Source organism: Phaethon aethereus, assembly GCF_964289735.1.
Source record: "Phaethon aethereus genome assembly, chromosome: 13".
Classification (NCBI taxonomy): Eukaryota; Metazoa; Chordata; class Aves; order Phaethontiformes; family Phaethontidae; genus Phaethon; species Phaethon aethereus.
The window spans coordinates 9,757,194-9,774,193 of record NC_138589.1 but is presented as its reverse complement, the minus strand read 5'-3'; the positions used below and the strand labels follow the sequence as shown (position 1 = coordinate 9,774,193).

The window sequence follows — 17,000 nt, the reverse complement described above, 5'->3', positions numbered from 1 at the left end:
AAATAAGGGTACTAAATTTTAAATAATTTTTTATAAAGACTGTGTAAATGCTATATAAACTGCTTTTCTATATAAAAGATACCAGTAAGTTAGGTTTTTCTTTTGACATTGTGTGCCGAGCCCCCAAGTTCATGGGGCCATGGCCAGAGTTTGTGTAACAGCAAACACACAAGCAACTCCTTCCACAACCAACCCTCCCACCCCACTCCACAAACCTCAGCCATTCTTGTAAGAGGAAATAATTGTCTCAACTTTTCAAACTTTTCAAAATCTGTCCAAATTTTAAGGCTTTCTGTCAATTGGTTTATTTTTGAAAAATACTGACTCTTAGTGAAAGAATGTACATGCAGAATTTCACACGGGACCGAACTGGCATGGACACTGCTAAGCTCCTGAGAAAGTAGGTGTGCTGGGGATACTCTGCCTGACTTCAGCACAGCAGCACAAGTAGGCACTTCAAGAATATTTCCGTTATTGAAAATTAATGCAGTCTCTGAATTTTAAACATAAATGAAGCATATTAGTTTTAGATTATTTTTGCAAGCCAACAGTCAGAATTTAATATGATGATGTGTATAGATTGCTTTTATTTTCTTCATCTTAGCCAGTGCTTGCAGCCTATGTGCATTTAAACTAAAAACATTTGATACACACTAAATATAAATTATTTGCTTGGAGATCTTTCAGGCATGAAGAAAAAGCCTCTTAAAATAAATTTAAAATATTATATGCTTGATGGTGTATAACCAAAGGTTTAATCTCACCACTAAAGGGGCAGTTGCTATGATTCTGCAATAACCCTGCAGACAATAATCAAGACAGCTCCTGTTGTTCTCTCAGTAAAATCATGGTAAACACAGCATGGATATATTGTAATTTGATATCTCTAAGATCAACTGTTATATCTCACAGTAACTCATAATATAAGATTTCATTCACCATTAAATGTACATTTTCCTCAGATGCCATACAAAACTATTATTTACTAAGCATGTTTTCTATTAACCATAGATTGCCAACAGAGAAAAAAGTGCCCAGAGATAATTTTTTTACATAACAAACCATTTCTTTCTAAGCATTACTAACTAAGCTTTATCACATACTTTACTGGCGGGGCGGGGAACGGGGAAACATTACTTTCACATTGGTTTAGCCCATGGAGGCGGGGAAGCACAATTTCCCTACTTGCTCCATAGTTAGAAAACAACAAGAATAATTAATTCTACCCTGGGAGTACCTGTTCACCAATCAGGCAAATTCAGCATTCATCCCACAAGGTTACTTGGGGAAAAATGACGAATGAGTTGGGTATTTAAAACAAAATCTAAACATTAAGGCTCAGTGTACCTGTGATTTAAAGTAATGATATCAGTGGAAAATATATACATTTTAAAGAGAGTACATTGCAACAATTCTGAGCTATCACTAACTATAATCCCCAAAACGTGCTAGCAGGATTTGGCTATCATTAGAATAAGTAGCAATACTTTACTAAAATATAACTAGGTTACTCATCAGTATTTTAGGCATGTAATCAAACATTTTTCACTTACCAGTGCTGGATTTTTTCTTGGCAGCTAGTGACCACCTGTCATTAAAACAGATAACTACTCATGAAAAACAAGGCTAAGCACACAGCTGCAATGTCAATGCATCAGAAACTAGAACAGTAGCTTTACAGATTTGGTGGTGTCTCTACATACATTTTTATTTGTCAGTGCAAAGGCATGTGAATGGTAGTGCTTAAGCAGCACACTTAATCACACACTAACGCAGACTGATAACCACAGAAAAAATTACCGCTTTTCAATCCATATTTTGGTACAATACCTGCTCCATAACCATCAGGTGACACACAATATAAGATAAGTAGTAGTTTGTGCAATCTGCACATCTATCTTCAGTGTTAAATATTTGCAGAATAAGAAGCCAACATAAATTAAAACAAGACATCAATGTAACTTCCATACTCGGTCATTAAAAAACAAAAACAAATGAACCCCACAGCACCAAAAACATTTTTTCCTTTATCAGCACATCAACAAATGTTTCCACTGGCCATTTTAATTTGAAAAAGGTCAAATTAATTTTGTAGTGTTTAAATACAAGGATATTTGACACCATTATGGGCTGCCGGCTTCCCTTCTGTTCTTTCTGGGTGTCAAAAAAAGGAAAATTTTAATCTGACTATTTCACTTACTTCTTTATGCCACAGGCTTTCCCAAGAGATCCAAATAATTTACAAAATAAATCATATTGTTAAAATGAAATACTTTTTTTCTTTTTAACTGTATTATTTTTAGACTATGTAGATATAGCAAACAGACAAGATGCTGACACCTGTGACCTTCTCTGCCATAATTACGTGGAGATTTTGTCTTTCAAAACATATTCTGATCTCTGAATAATGGTTACCAAAAATATAACACAAACAATTTCATTCAATTATATGAAATCCAATGAAGCCATGAGGCAATTAAATATGTCTAGACATCTCCTCAATACAAGCATTTTCTAGATTTTTTTTTTTTTACAAATTTCATTTTTCCTATAGCCAAAATAATGTTAACATTTGAAAGCAATTAATGGGAAAATTTGCAGAGAAAACAATAATATACATTCAAGTACCACTGAAATCACTGGAGCAGATAATTCTTTTTTTTTTTTCCAAACAACAGAAGGAAAGATAATTTTTTTTTTTTAGTTAGCATATGTGCGGCTATTGCAGAACAGATCTCAGACCCTGCACTTTCTACTCATACAGGAGTAAAAAAATAGGACTACTTTGTGAGATAATAATTCTTTAAACAGAGTAAAGTACTTAAATGAAAAGGATCAGCTCTACATTTGTGGTTAAACTATTTCATAATCCATCAGGAAATTCGGCCAGGTAGCTCGTCCCGCATAAACCAAGTTTAAATTTATCATTTGCTTTGAACTCGTATAAATCAAATGCCTAGCAAATATTTTCCTTAATATGCAGGCTAAATATTTTTAAGGTTAAGAGTAAATATACAGACATCTACAGGTCATCCACTCAGAAATCTAACTCATACTATTAATGTTAAGCCCATTTTAAGAGTAAAGTTTCCGTAAAAGGTATCAATCATACAACGCAGCAACGGTTGATAACAATGCTAACGCACAATGGAGCACACTACTAAGAAGCAGAAGAGTCAGAGCCTATTCTACCAACACCGTTCATTCTTTCAGATTTGGTAGTGATTGTGAAGTACACAACATAATTAAGCATACAAAAATGTTTATGAAATCCTTTAAGAAAGTCCCGCTTTAATTGCCCCATTACAGATGAAGATGGAAAAGACAGGAAGCTTTCCATTCCCAATACATGTCTTTCCATGCATGAAGTGAGCTAAAAGCACAAAACGAAAAGCCCTGCAAACCGTAAGAGCAGCATGTTCATTAACCTCTACATGATAATCCTTTCGTAGCTGCATATTAACTAGTTACATATTCATAATCATTTACATTATTTAGAGGACCTTCTATGAAAATTTCCAGGCTATATCCATTAGCTACAATGTTAAAGGTTACAGAAGATAGTCTACTTAATGTTTCCAGGAAGCTTTTTTAATTAGTAAATATGTAAATTGGGCACATATGATTTTTATGTTTTTAAAAAATAGTCCATCAATAAAACAGCATAGGGGCATATGCTGTTTCCACCGCCCCTTATCCCCTTTGAGGAAAAAAAAAAAATCAATAACACCAATCAATTTTAATTTAATTCTTCTTCTTTGATATAATCTCTCTTGAAGGAACACTAAAGGGTGGAACCAACAACAAACCTTTTTGTTTCAGTGGCCAACATAAAATGAGACCTTTTGCAGAAGTGCTAAAATATACCACCTTAAAAATGTTTCAGGCTGCACTTCTGAAACTGAACTCGATTAAAAAAAGAGAAAGAGCATAAATATTGAAAAACAGATGGAGATCAATTATGCATATGTCCTTTATTAGGTCAGTCCAACTGTTTGGATAACAACTGATCTTATCACAGCAAAGAAACAAATAGATAAATATATAAACAAATCTTTGATTCTTTGCCTTTAATCAAACACAGGAAAATCATTAGTCTATCTTCCACATATAATTTATATCTAGAGTTACAATTAAAGAATGAAAATTTCTTTCAGGGTAAATAAAATAAATGACCTGTTTGTTCATTTGAGTTCAATTTGTCTGGACACCTAGTGCCACCAACTATGCATTACTTTTAAGACATCATAGCAGAAGTGGTGTCAATAAACTCTGAATTCTTCCCTTTTAGGCATAAAAATGTATGAGTTTGTGAATGCATGCAGTTATCAATGGCTTATCTGCATACTAAAATATTTATTAAACTACTCTTGCAGCAAACTTAACATTACCTAATCATGGGTCTGGTTATTAAAACGGAATCCACTGTCAGAAAACACATTCCATAGCCTTAAAAGAAAGCAAATGGGCAAACACCTTGTCTCCTTCCTTCCCTCCAACAGCAACTTGTTAAAATGTAGTGTTTCTCAAGCCCCTGACCCAACAGAGCCATACCCGGGAGCTCCACAAGTGGTCCCTCTGTGCACCTTTAACCCGAACTGTAATTCCTCCTGGATTAAAAACCAAACTGTTAAAGCAGGAGATTATGTATTGGTTCTGCTCCCATTACTACTAGGCTGAGCTACTTAAAGGGAAGCGTAGATTGCTGCTTCTAGGGGATCTCTCATTTCCAGGTTTCTCAAGCAGAGTCACAGCAGAGCAGGAGGATCAGCTTTAGACCTACGATCACTTCCCAAGTGTCCCCCCGTTTTACCGTGCCAATCTGAACACAGGGCAGCTTGCAGGCTGGTGACTGCAAATCACCCCCAGACAACTCACATCATACAGCCAAAGACTTCATCAGCTGTCTGAAGGCAGAACAGACCTCTTGTCTGCAACACTTTCTCTCTTTCCAATCTACCTATTTATATTCCACTTTTTCCAGGATCTTCCATCCGAAGACCTCAAAACCTTCCCGTGAATCAAAGTGCATGGCACTTGGAAAGAGCCCTGCACTGATTCTGCAGGCTTAGTAACTTAACAACTAACACTGGCCAGGAACAGGGCTAGAAACAGAAGTCAGATCTCCTAACCCAGCAGCCAGGCACTACAATCACTTGCAACATTTCCTTAGGAAGGAAGACAGGTGAGAAGGATGCTGTAGCATGAACCTGGTTCTTACCTATATGTGCCCATGGGCCTCTAACCTGTTCCACATCACCCCATCTTTCCCCAGCAGGTCCTCACCCTCACATACAAGGCACCTCCTTCTTCCACCTCATTCTTTCTTACCTGTTGCTTCTGCACATGCTCCCATTACTAACAGCTGAATATTATTCTCTGTGGTGCTTCTGATTATTAAGGTAGTGCACAAATAGTTCTGCTCTCCAAGACAATTTTGTTTTATTCAGGTAGTTCTCCAAGGTGGAGTGCATGCATGCGAATGTCTCTACTAAGCAGCTAGGCACTGCCTACAAAGATGATGGTTTTAGCACACTGAGGGCAATTCTTCCCTCTCTCATCTGTTCTGAACAGCAATACAGCAAGCTGCCAAGTCAGAACTTTATTTATGTCTCAGCTCATGAAAAATTATAAGCAACAGAGGTGGTATTGGTATCACCTGCAGACAGTTTCAGGTGCCAGTGCTAAACCTGCTCTGAGTCATACAGTTATGTTCAAGTCTAAAGGACCAGAAACTAGTATTTTTAAGATGAAAGTTAATTTCAATGAAAATCATGAAAATAAAAATGCCCCATCAGATTAGGAAGAGTTCCTAAATGAATGAGAGGCTATTTCCATACCTGTGGGTATGAATGTGGAAATGTGCAGCACGGCACAAATGCAAAGTTTCCATTTAAACAAACTGCAAGTTAGGCATCTAAGAGGCCAAGTAAATGTGTGCTGTTTCTACATGCATACTTGAGTATTTTGCTTCAGAACTGTGGCTCACAATCTGGCTGGTCTTCTGAAATTAGAAGCTAGGGACACAGATCTAATCCCAGCTCTGATTCTATTTCTTCTATATGGCCTTGAGCAAATCACAACCTCTCAGCCTACATTTCTTCATCTGCAAAATGGGGATAATAGTATTACCCACCTCAGAGTGTTTAATGATGATTAATTAATGTGAGAAAAGCACTCTGAAGATGTAAGAGCACTATATAAGTGATAAAGCATTATTTACCACTTGAAAAGTAATCTGAATAAAATCAGATATGCAAGTAATTTGTTTACATGTAGCAATAATATAATTTGTGACTATTTAATCTTGAATTAGTCTCACTTTAAACATCCCTTTCAATCACATTTCCAGTTACTTAGGGAAAATGACAGTATGGAATACTTTTTGTGGAAGCAGAGCAAGTAATGAGGTGGTAATTAAAGTAAGGGTCTAATAAAGTCTAAAACCAATGATTTGCCTTCAGGAGACTGTCCCTGCCATTTGGGATTGTGTAAATATCTCAGTCTCGACCTTGGTTCTGTTGTTCAGAACCTTCCACAAACTACAGTGGAAGTGTATGCTGGTTTTCTGAAATGCAGATCCATGCTTGCAAGGCTCATGATAAATCCAAGATAATTTCCACTACTGACCTAATTCAGATGACTCCAACTCTGCACAGTTTTAACTGCTTAACCTTCTACATTCAAGTATTTACTGCAGTTGATACATGCACATGAGCTGCCTCCATCTGTAAATGTTTGCAGTATCAAAACCCACTCTGCCATGCAACTCATGCATGAGATTTCTCTGTCGCACCCCTAAACCCTAAAAGTTTACCAATGAAATAACCAGTTCACAATATGACTTTACATTACAGAAGAACACTAGTGGGTGGTCAAATATTTAATCATCTCTTAGTAACAAGGATGTAACAAGCCACACGCAGAATAAACATTTAAAATGAATTTTCATTTTTTCCTCTAGGAAACTACACAGTACTTGCCTAAAACACAGCAATCACTGATGGAGAAAGACAGAATTAACATTTGCACAATTGTTTTTCCTAGAGCCCCATTTTCAATCAAAAAATGAAATAAAACTATTAAAAGTTCTTCAGTCTGTTGGCACACTGTGTGATCTAATGGAAAAGGAAGAAAGCATTTCTGAGCTCTCATACTCATTTATTAAATCATATTACTCAAAACCACTACATTTCAACAAAATATTAACATAAACCCCCCTTTGGGTGGAAACTTTTACCTTCTGAAGAAATGTGTTTGGGAAGAATACTGAAGGAAAAGAGAGACTGAAAGAAATTTGAATCATGGCAAACATTTATTTCTAAAGGAAAAAATCTTATTTAAAAATATAACCACAATTTTTACCTTTCTCTACAAGAAAACAAGGGAAGATCTATTATTTTTATATTAATTGTGTAGCACACGAGTGGGTCTCTCAGTTTTGCAGAAAAAGTAGTACATAACTGTTATTTATCAATAAATAAAACCTAAGTTCTGACCAAAATTATTTTGGGGAGCTTAAAACTTCTACTTGAAACATCTAAGAATTATAAAGCAGACAGAAAACACCTCATCTCTTCTTTGCCAGCTGGGAAATTCTGCCCTCTCAAGACTATTTTATGTTGTGACTACTGCTGTGGTTTTAGGTCGTGTAGACAAATAACTTAGAGTTACCTTGCAAGTAACTGCACACTCACAGGTAAGCGTGGCAGCCCACTCCCCTGTGGGAGCCAGGCAAGCAGTGTCAGCTTACATGAGCCAGCACACTTTTTCCTCACTTCCAACCACGAGTTCCCAACACCTTTATACTGTTTTGCTGTTTGTCAGTCCCCTTTGGGAGTCATTTCAACTCACAAACCCATCAAGAATTCCAAAGGCAGCAGGACGTTTTCCACTGAGTTAGTGTTTAATTAGCTCTGACCCAACTGAACTGGTGCAAGCAAGGAACAAACTGGAGTAAGGTCTTGTCTTTCCCTGGTAGCAAGTCAGTATCCATGTCATGCAACTTCACCTTGAGACAGAGCTAAGGAACTCCTAATTTAATATTTCAGCTTACTTCAGGTAAACATATTCATGTGGCTATACCATGTCCAAGCTAGCTCAGTTACCAAGACAGCAGCAGACCAAGATAAGCATAGAAGTCCCATGATCTAACCTACCAAACATCTCAAGCAGGTTTTGCAAGCTTTGATGTAGTCTATGCTGCAACAACTACTATGCTGCTAGCAATACCTGAGTTAACTAACTTAAAATTGACATGAGCCGTGGCACCTGCCTCACAGACATACCTTCAGGCTGTGGTTCAACATTCAGCCGCAGTCCTGAGTCAACTAGTCATCATCCCTCCCTGTCTCCAGCTACTCAGTTCCACCGTCTTATTCTTCCAACCTCGACACAATCTGCTGGCAGACATTTGTGATGCTGCGCAATCAACCACACTAGGGAACCACAATGGCTGAAAAATAATCCAGGAAGAAAAAAGAAGCAAAAAAGTCAGCAACAAAGTTTGTTTTTAAGATGTATCCCAACCCAGGTCACTGAGTGGTGTCACAAATGTGCCAGCCTAGAATTCCGCAAAGCCAGAAGAAAGCAGTCACAACAAAAACTAAGATTAACAAGTTGTTCACCAAATTAAAGTCATCTCCTTCCTGGATAACTCATTAATGACATTTCTGAACAAGGGACTGAGACTGTTGCTCACAACTGCTTTAACTTGGTATAAGCATGGCTCAAAGGGCTAGTCCAGTTTCACCTATTCCTGGCTCTGCATTTCCCCCATCACATTTGTGCTGGCATTTGACATGACTGTTTTGGCATGCATTACTGGATTCCTCTTACCCCACAGCAGTCTGATCACAAGTGTTAATACAATAGTGGTGGAAGGATTCACCCTTTTTATGGCAGTGAAATTGCAGACTATGGTAATAGACAAGAGGAACCACAAAACCAGCAACTGCACAATGTAGCCCAGTGTCCTAAAGCCCCACTATGAAAAAATGAAGTCTTAGTGCAGTTGCTGCTCTGAGGGCCTGAAGATGGCAACCTCCGAACTAGCATATCCATCTGCAAGACTGAAGCTTCAGATTACAAGTTCACAATCTCAAAGGAGGAAAGAAATGCATGAGGCAAGGGGTACCCAAGTCAACCTGAGAAGACAGGTTATGAGCATAACTTCAGGAATGGAGATCTGCAAAGATGCTAGAGGTACTAGAGATGATTCTCAAAGAGGACACTGGTCACTGCATCTACTCACAAAATCTGTTGACAGCTATAGGAGCAGCACAATTTAGTAACATATAAATTTTGTGAATCTACATGTTTTAGTTACCAATGAGGCAGGACACATACAGAGTTAGTCTGGAGAAGAGAAGGCTGAGAGGGGACCTTAAAAATGCCTATAAATATCTGAAGGGTGGCTGTCAGTCTCTTTTCCGTAGTGCCCAGTGACAGGACGAGGGGCAATGGGCACAAACTGTGGCACAGGGAGTTCCACCCCAACATGAGGAAAAACTTCTTTACTGTGAGGGTGACAGTGCGCTGGAACAGGCTGCCCAGAGAGGTTGTGGAGTCTCCTTCTCTGGAGACCTTCAAAACCTGACTGGACGCGTTCCTGTGCAACCTGCCCTAGGTGATCCTGCCTTGGCAGGGGGTTTGGACCAGATGATCTTCAGAGGTCCCTTCCAACCCCTACCATTCTGTGATTCTGTGATTCTGTGACTTGCCCACTCCAGAATAAAGGCAAATGTTCTTTGAACTCTTTTGTGAATAGTTTGACTTTAATTATCATTAAAAAAAATATTTAGGATGTGTTAATTTATTTCACAATTCTTGGTACTATATAAACTAGTGGGTATTTAATTCAGACTAATAAGAACATAGACCAATATTGACTACAAAAAAGTAAAAGCGATGATCAACTAACACTGGAGGAACAATATGTATTATATTGAAAGCTTGCAGATAATAACTGAATTATCCCTTTTACTTGAAAGCAGCACATGAGAAAACATTATTGGAACCCATATCACAAAATAGCACTGGACAGGGTGGAGTAGATGTCATCACAGTTTTCTGAAGAGGTAGTTGCCCAGGTACCTTTTAAAAAGGAATATGGCAAGTGAAGCTTCAGCCAGGACCTTTTAAAAAGGAGCATGCCAAACCAAGCTTCAGACACTATGTTAACTTTTCTCAAACAGTTGCTGTCCAAAATGAAGCCCTACTTCACTGCTGCCTCATACCCAGGCTAGAAAAAGTGCAATACCCTGGGAGACACTTGCACTGGAAAGCACACTGAATCTCATCTGCTGAGTCCACAGGCAAGCAGTTCCAGACTTCCCGTGGCTCCTGCAGCAGCATGAAGTGTACAAGACCCTACAGTCTCGCTGCTCTTTTTCAGACTGTAAGAATAGCTTTAGAACTGCCAAGTTGCTGATTTCATAGCACAGATATTACTTTAAAAAGACTTAAGACAGAAGCAGCCAGCCTCAGAAGTAATCCATATAGGAAGAAGAGAAAACAATTCAAAAGAGCGTAAGTTTAGGATTCTGTGTTTTGTTTCCCCTGTTTTGTGTAAACACACAAGTTGTTTAACTGTTAAAAAACTGCAAGTACCCAGGATCTTGAAAACAATTTGGGAATTAAAGATCACACAGTTCCACTATCTATTCATAAAAATTAAGAATATGTCATAATACACACTGGCCAATGAGTTACAGTAATAGCTGCACTATATCTGATTGTGCTTTGTTGTCATGATGAGTGACAGGAGAGCCACTTCCTTGTCCTCATTTTCCTAAAAGGGAAAAAAAAAAATGTGCTTGTCAGGGCAATGCAAAAAAAAAAAATTCCTATTGACAGATAACACTGGAATCCTTTAGATTCTCCATGCCTGTGTTTGCACTCTACAAATGTCTCTTGGGTCTAATTGGTTCTGTAATGTCTCCCACTACACGTATCTCCATTGCATTGCTCAGAAACTATAGAACGTATCAGCCCACTGTAAATTCACTGTCTACACAAGTCTTACCAAATCATACAGATCTGACTTGTCAACTTCCTATGAGTTAGTAATCCCAACCCATTTGATTGCAGGAACAAATGTATATGAAATATTATGTTTAAACACAGGCTCTATAGCATGAGAATCCACCTATTTAAATATTAATTTATAATTCCTGTACTAACTTGCAACAGATTTAACGCAGCATTTTCAGCTAACATATATTGCTTTTGCAAGTAATCCACGATACATACATTATATTCTTCTTACAGAGATATTCAAAACTTTATGCAGGCACTGTGCTGCCAATGATGGTCTTTATCATGAAAATTACTAGATATTCTTCTATAATTTATCCCCAAGATACACATTCTAAGTCATGTTTTTATACAAAGTGCCTTTAGTGGGTGCACTGAAAATTGCTTTTAACAGTTTGGTCTTACTATCACTACAAATTAACAAGATGAAATCTGTCCAACAGGCAAGCAGTCCTAAACAATTAAAATTACTTTTCACCAGGGGTCCTAAACCTGGAAGTTGCAGTCTCAGTCAGATTAGAGATAGAAAATCTTGAACATCCTGTTCTTTTACTATTTTTAAACAGAAAGGAAGCCTCAGTGCACATGTTCACCAGAACAGCTCCTTAGCATTTAAAAGCTCAAACTCATAGCTGAATCAGGCTTGTACAATGGCCTGGATGTTAAAATAACCAACCCTGGTTCAAATATTATCTTTAATTCTGCAGATAGATAATGCTGTATTTCACCATTACACTAAAGGTTACCTTCAGACTAATGGGAATAAATAGGCTTATTTATACTTAATCAAGTATCACTGGGACAGCACAACATCACAGTAATTAAAAGAAATATATGTGCCTGCTTAAATGGCAGTATATATATAGTTCTGGCTAAATAATTTTACTATTTGTTATGATGCTCCTACTACGTTTACCAGTTTATCAAAGTACTGGATAACTAATTCTCCCTCATCTTTGTGCCAAGACCAAAACATGAACCATCAACTTCAGTAATTTTATGAGAAAAATATGAATCTATGAAAAGAGGCAGCTGAAATGAAGACCTCCTCCATCTTAAAATACAGTATTTTCATAACTGAAAATACTGGTTTAATCCAATTATATATATTCATTGCATAGAGGGAAACTCTACTATATCTTCATCATGACACTCTATCGTAACCAAGATATGTAGTTCTTTAGTATAATTTCATATTGAAGCTGAAGTGTTCAATTTTTTTTAGCCAATTTGCAGAAATTATGTAAAGTTTCCCTATGATAAAATGTAATTTTGGTACATCAGCCTAACAGAGGCTTAATTAATGGTCTCCTGGGCCTCTTTTCCACTGGAGCAGATCTGTTTAAGAAGAGTTTTAAACTTGCTTACAGAGGGGTCTTACCATGAACTGGGAATAATTCTACATGGTTACAACAGAGCCGCTTACACATTAGGCCCGACTGACACTAACGTACCAGAGAAACTGTTCTTCACCAAATTCTACCACCTTGAAAATGAACTGAAGGAGCCCAAGCAGACGGGTTACTATCACCAATTGTCGGTATAATGGGTTACTCTCTGTGCAAAATGGGTAACACAGAATATTCCAACAGATCTTCTCACTGTTCATCCACATTAACGGTCAGTTGGTTATGTACATCTTTTATAATGATCTAGTGTGCTATTCAAAAGTAGACACATTTTCGTACACAGTATTGCAGACAAGGCACTTTTTTACACCACGCATGTGTAATTCAGTTTCCTTACTCTTAACTAAACCAGCATGTGACAAAGCAACACACACTGAAGATAAAGTCCTCTGTTATAATTGAGGAGCTCTAATTTGCACCTTAGGTGCAGCTTTAAAAAATGTAATCATACAAGAAAAATGAGCAGAAAAATTGAAAGGTGTGCAAGCTGGGCAAACATACTTGCGCCAACACACACTGCACATGACCAGGAGTTGCACAGTTACTCCTACACCCGCACAGAGCTCACTGCAAGGCTGGGACCTACAAACCCAGAATCACACTCATCAAATTAGCAAGGTTTACTCGCCTTAGATCATGGCAGTCATCTGCAGGGAAAGGTATCTCGAGTTCTGCACTACGGCCACATGTGGAAACAGCCTACGAATTCTAAGGAGTCATTTTTGCAGAGGAGTTTGGCTCTTTCAAACTCATTTTAAACATAATCAATGTTTTTTAAGGCAAGTCACCATTTATTTTTGATAGACCCGCCCTTCGTGTTGGCCCATGAGATGACGCAGTTCAGAGACACACGCTGGGCCTTGCACGGGGCCTACCTGCAGGACCGCGTTTCAAAAACGTGCGCGACTGGCCGCCCTGCGACGGAACAGAGGGGAGAACGCGCGTTGAAGGGCAGCGTACAGTCACCGAGCGCCTACGGAACTGCAACGGTCCCCGGGGCCGCCAGGGCAAGCGCTCGGACCGCGGAGCGCACGGTGGCCGCGGGCAGCTCCCCGGCCCCCCCGCCGGCTTCCGCTCCTGCTGACCCCGCTCCGCTGCCTGACGTGGGTCGTTTTAAAGGGCATTTCGGCGACGCCGCCGCCGCCGCCACACGCTAACGGAGCTCCGCGCCCGGCCGGGGCCCGGCCGCACGCCACCCGCTCTCCCCCCGGAGGCAGTCCCGCAGCGGGCTGGCGGGGAAGCGGCGGCCCGGCCCGGTCCCGTGGGTGCTCCGGGTGCCCCCCGGTCCCGGCCCTCCGGGGACCGACGGCCGCCACGACCCGCCTCAACCGCCACCCGTGACGTCATGCCGTCACGTGCCCGCCCGCCGCACGCAGGCCTCAGCGCGTGCGGGCCGGGGGCCGCCACCCCGGAGGGGGGCTCCCCGCCCCCCACCCCCCCGCCCGGGGGAACCGCCCGCCCCCCCGCCCGGCCCGGCCCGGCCCGGCCGCCCCGAGCCCTCAGTCCCGCGCCCCCCTCCTCAGCCTGCGTCCCGGCCCGGGGGCCGCGGCCTTTACCTTTTCGTGCTCCTGGCGGAGGCGGCCCACCAGCGCGGGGCTGAGCGGCGAGGCGCCGCCGGGGGACTCCATGCCCGCCGGGCCGGCAGTCTCTGAGGGAGCCGCTCTGCGGCGCGGAGAGGGCGGCGAGGGGGAGAGGCGGCCGGGCCGGGCCGGGCCGGGCCGGGCCGATCTCCTCAGCAGGGCGAATGAGTCCTATAGAAATGTTTGTGGAGGGCGAAGCGCCGGCTCCAGAGCCGCATCCACGCGGGGGCCGCCGCCGCCTGGGCCCGGGGCGCCGCTGCCGGGGGAAGCATCTCACACTCTCATTCTGGGCCGCGCCGCCGCCTGGGCCCGGCTCCCGCTGCGCCGGCGGGCCGGGAGAGCGCCGGCAGCTCGGTGCCGGCCGCCGCCTGCCGCCGCCTGCCTGCTGCACTCTGGGTAGCCGGCCAGCCAGCCAGCCAGCCCGCCAGGCGGCCCGCCGCGCCCGCGGGAGGCACCCGGCTGCGAGCCGCGAGAGGCGGGCGCTCCCCACCCCCTGCCCGTCCGGCGCCGCCGCCGCGGGCCCCGACGGCTCCCCCCGCCGCCGCAGCGGGCTGGGGGCGGGGGGCACGGCCGCTGCCTCCCGGTCCGCGCGGGGAGCCGGGCTGGGCGCTGCTCCGGCCTGGCAGCGCTCGGTCTCCCAGGTCCCTCCGCTGCCCGCGGGTGCCCTTGGTCCCGCACTTGCTGGGAGCGCAGGCCCAGGGCGCGGAGGCCTGAGGCTCAGCATCATCTGTAAAGCGTTTTGATCGGCCTACGATAATCCTAGCTATGCATGAACACAGAACTATATGGCCTTTGTAACAGGGAGGTGATGTCGCAGTAACGGATCGCAGAATGCCTGCTCGGAGTTCACGCTGTCAGGATGTCTGACAGTGAATAAACAGTAGTTTGCTGTGACCTGAAGGACTGCAAAATATTTTTAGATTGACTGAAATCACTTAAAGCAGCACTCGGGCTTGCCTACACAGAAAAGTTGCTGCATGGGAAGCAAGTGGCCGACAGCCGCTCTTGGAGTACCACAGAGTAATTTATGTGCAGTAAATTCATTAGCTAATTTTGCAAATGGCATTAGGCGCGTCCAAAGTAACATGCTGGTAACGGCGTGGAGCCACGCTTAGTGGCATGCCGGATCACAGCGCCGCTGAAGACCTGAGCAACTCCACGTGGTGCTTGGCTGGCAGCTGCGATGCTAGCCGGTGTATTTTAACTTCGACACACTGAACACCACGTCGGTGGGTTCAGTTATAGATAGACCTTGTGTTTATTACAGCCGCGCCTTTCCCTTGAGTGAACAGGGGTTTGTGAACACCCGGCATGTATACCTGCCTGCGGAGTAGAGGGGCTTATAATTGTCTGCCCCAGAGGGGCCGGCAGGTGTGTCCTAAGATGGAGGTACAAAGGCACATCTTCCCTACGTTTAGATCAGGGGTTTCCTTCTGCAAAAGAAACAATGCTTCCTTTCCATGAGCAGAACTAACCCTGTATACACCACAAAACAACTGCTTGTGTTATATACATGAAATACTATGTGCTGTGCACTTTTCTGAATCCAGGTTCCCATCCCCCTTAAAGAGCTTGTTAAATCTCTACAGATGAGGAATTTAGAAACAATTTTCAAAGCATGGTTACTCAAGCTGGAAGTTAGCTTTTAGCCAGACTTTAATACAGCTTCCAATATTGCAAATAAAAATTTGCAACTGCAGCTGGGTAGTTTGGTTTATGAAATAACTACATCCATAATCTTCAAGAATAATTGAAAGTTAGCTGAAATCTCTGGCACGTATTTGTCACTGAGGGATTCTGGATCCTCTGAATGGACAAGAGATATTTATATATTGTCATCAGAAGAGAGGTCACCAGCAAAAAAATATCTCGAGTTTAAATAGGTTATACGAATCCTGTGATCCTTCTAAAGACTTACAGTAAATAACTCCCAGTCTGCTTAGAACCTCTTCTAAACTTTTCTCCAGTTAACAGGGCTCACAGAGGAGATACTACAAATACAGGTCATTTTTGAATGCTCTAGTTTGAGCCCATTTCATCTCAACTCAATTGGAGGACAAAACAGATGCATGACATAAAGATACATATCTAATCTAAGATTTTAATTTTTTTCCTAACATAACAAAAAAGCACATAACTAACAAGAAAAGCCACAAAGTAGGAATTTTATATCACAAAACACTCTTTTCTAAGCAGAATGCAAAGGCATGCAATCATTTCTCGTTTCCTGTTCCAAAGACTTCACCATTTCACGTGCCACTAGTACATCATTTAGCCACTAAATGTAGTGCGTTGAAGGTTTCTGACAGTTGGCCAAAATAAGAGGCTACATCATTATCAGAGTGATGACTGTATGCATTTGGTTTTACTGATGATAGTATGGAATAGTTTACTGGATCCTTTTTTACATTTTGTTTTTCATCTGCCAATGAAGAAATGTTCTAATAGTAACAAACAGATGGGAGACAGCATTTGCCAGAGAGGAGCACGAAGCCTGCCTCTGGGTCACATTCTTTTGCACTTATAACCTGTACAAAACCATTGTCACCAGTGAAACTATGGAATATAAAATAAATCTAATTGAAATTTGGCTTTCTAAGCTGCGGGTTTTTGTTTACTTGTTTACTACGTTAAATCTCTTAGATGTCCTACCAGATGATTTACATAAAACCTTGGGGAAAACTCTGGAGAACTCTCTGTAATTAAGTGAGGGAAAGGCAAAGAAGCCAAGCTTACATGTTGTCTTGCAAGCGGATGGCTTAGCAGTCAGCAGATATGCCTGTACTGTAGCCGAAGATGTGGCTGCTGGCAGAGCTCCTACCAGAACCCAAGCTAGCTAGGTTGGATGAGCTTTTGAGAACGAGAAATCAGTGTCGTGTCTGGTGTTGGTATAAACGGGCCAGCTCTATCTGTGAGAGTGGAGGATGAGAAGCAAAGCTTTGGAGAGGTCAAGTTAGGTTTGTAGCAGAGAACC

At 41.9% G+C, this 17,000-nt stretch overlaps 1 protein-coding gene across 1 annotated transcript in view; it reads right to left on the bottom strand.

The window, feature by feature from the left end:
- Nucleotides 1–14,074, bottom strand: part of URI1 (URI1 prefoldin like chaperone) — a gene marked incomplete at its 5' end in the record, with an annotated part of 42,132 nt that extends 28,058 nt beyond the window's left edge. The window contains 2 exons of the mRNA XM_082005888.1: nucleotides 1,554–1,588; nucleotides 14,003–14,074. Coding sequence (XP_081862014.1) covers nucleotides 1,554–1,588; nucleotides 14,003–14,074 — 107 coding nt within the window. The remainder of the gene's footprint in view (nucleotides 1–1,553; nucleotides 1,589–14,002) is intronic.
- Nucleotides 14,075–17,000: the final 2,926 nt, after the last annotated feature.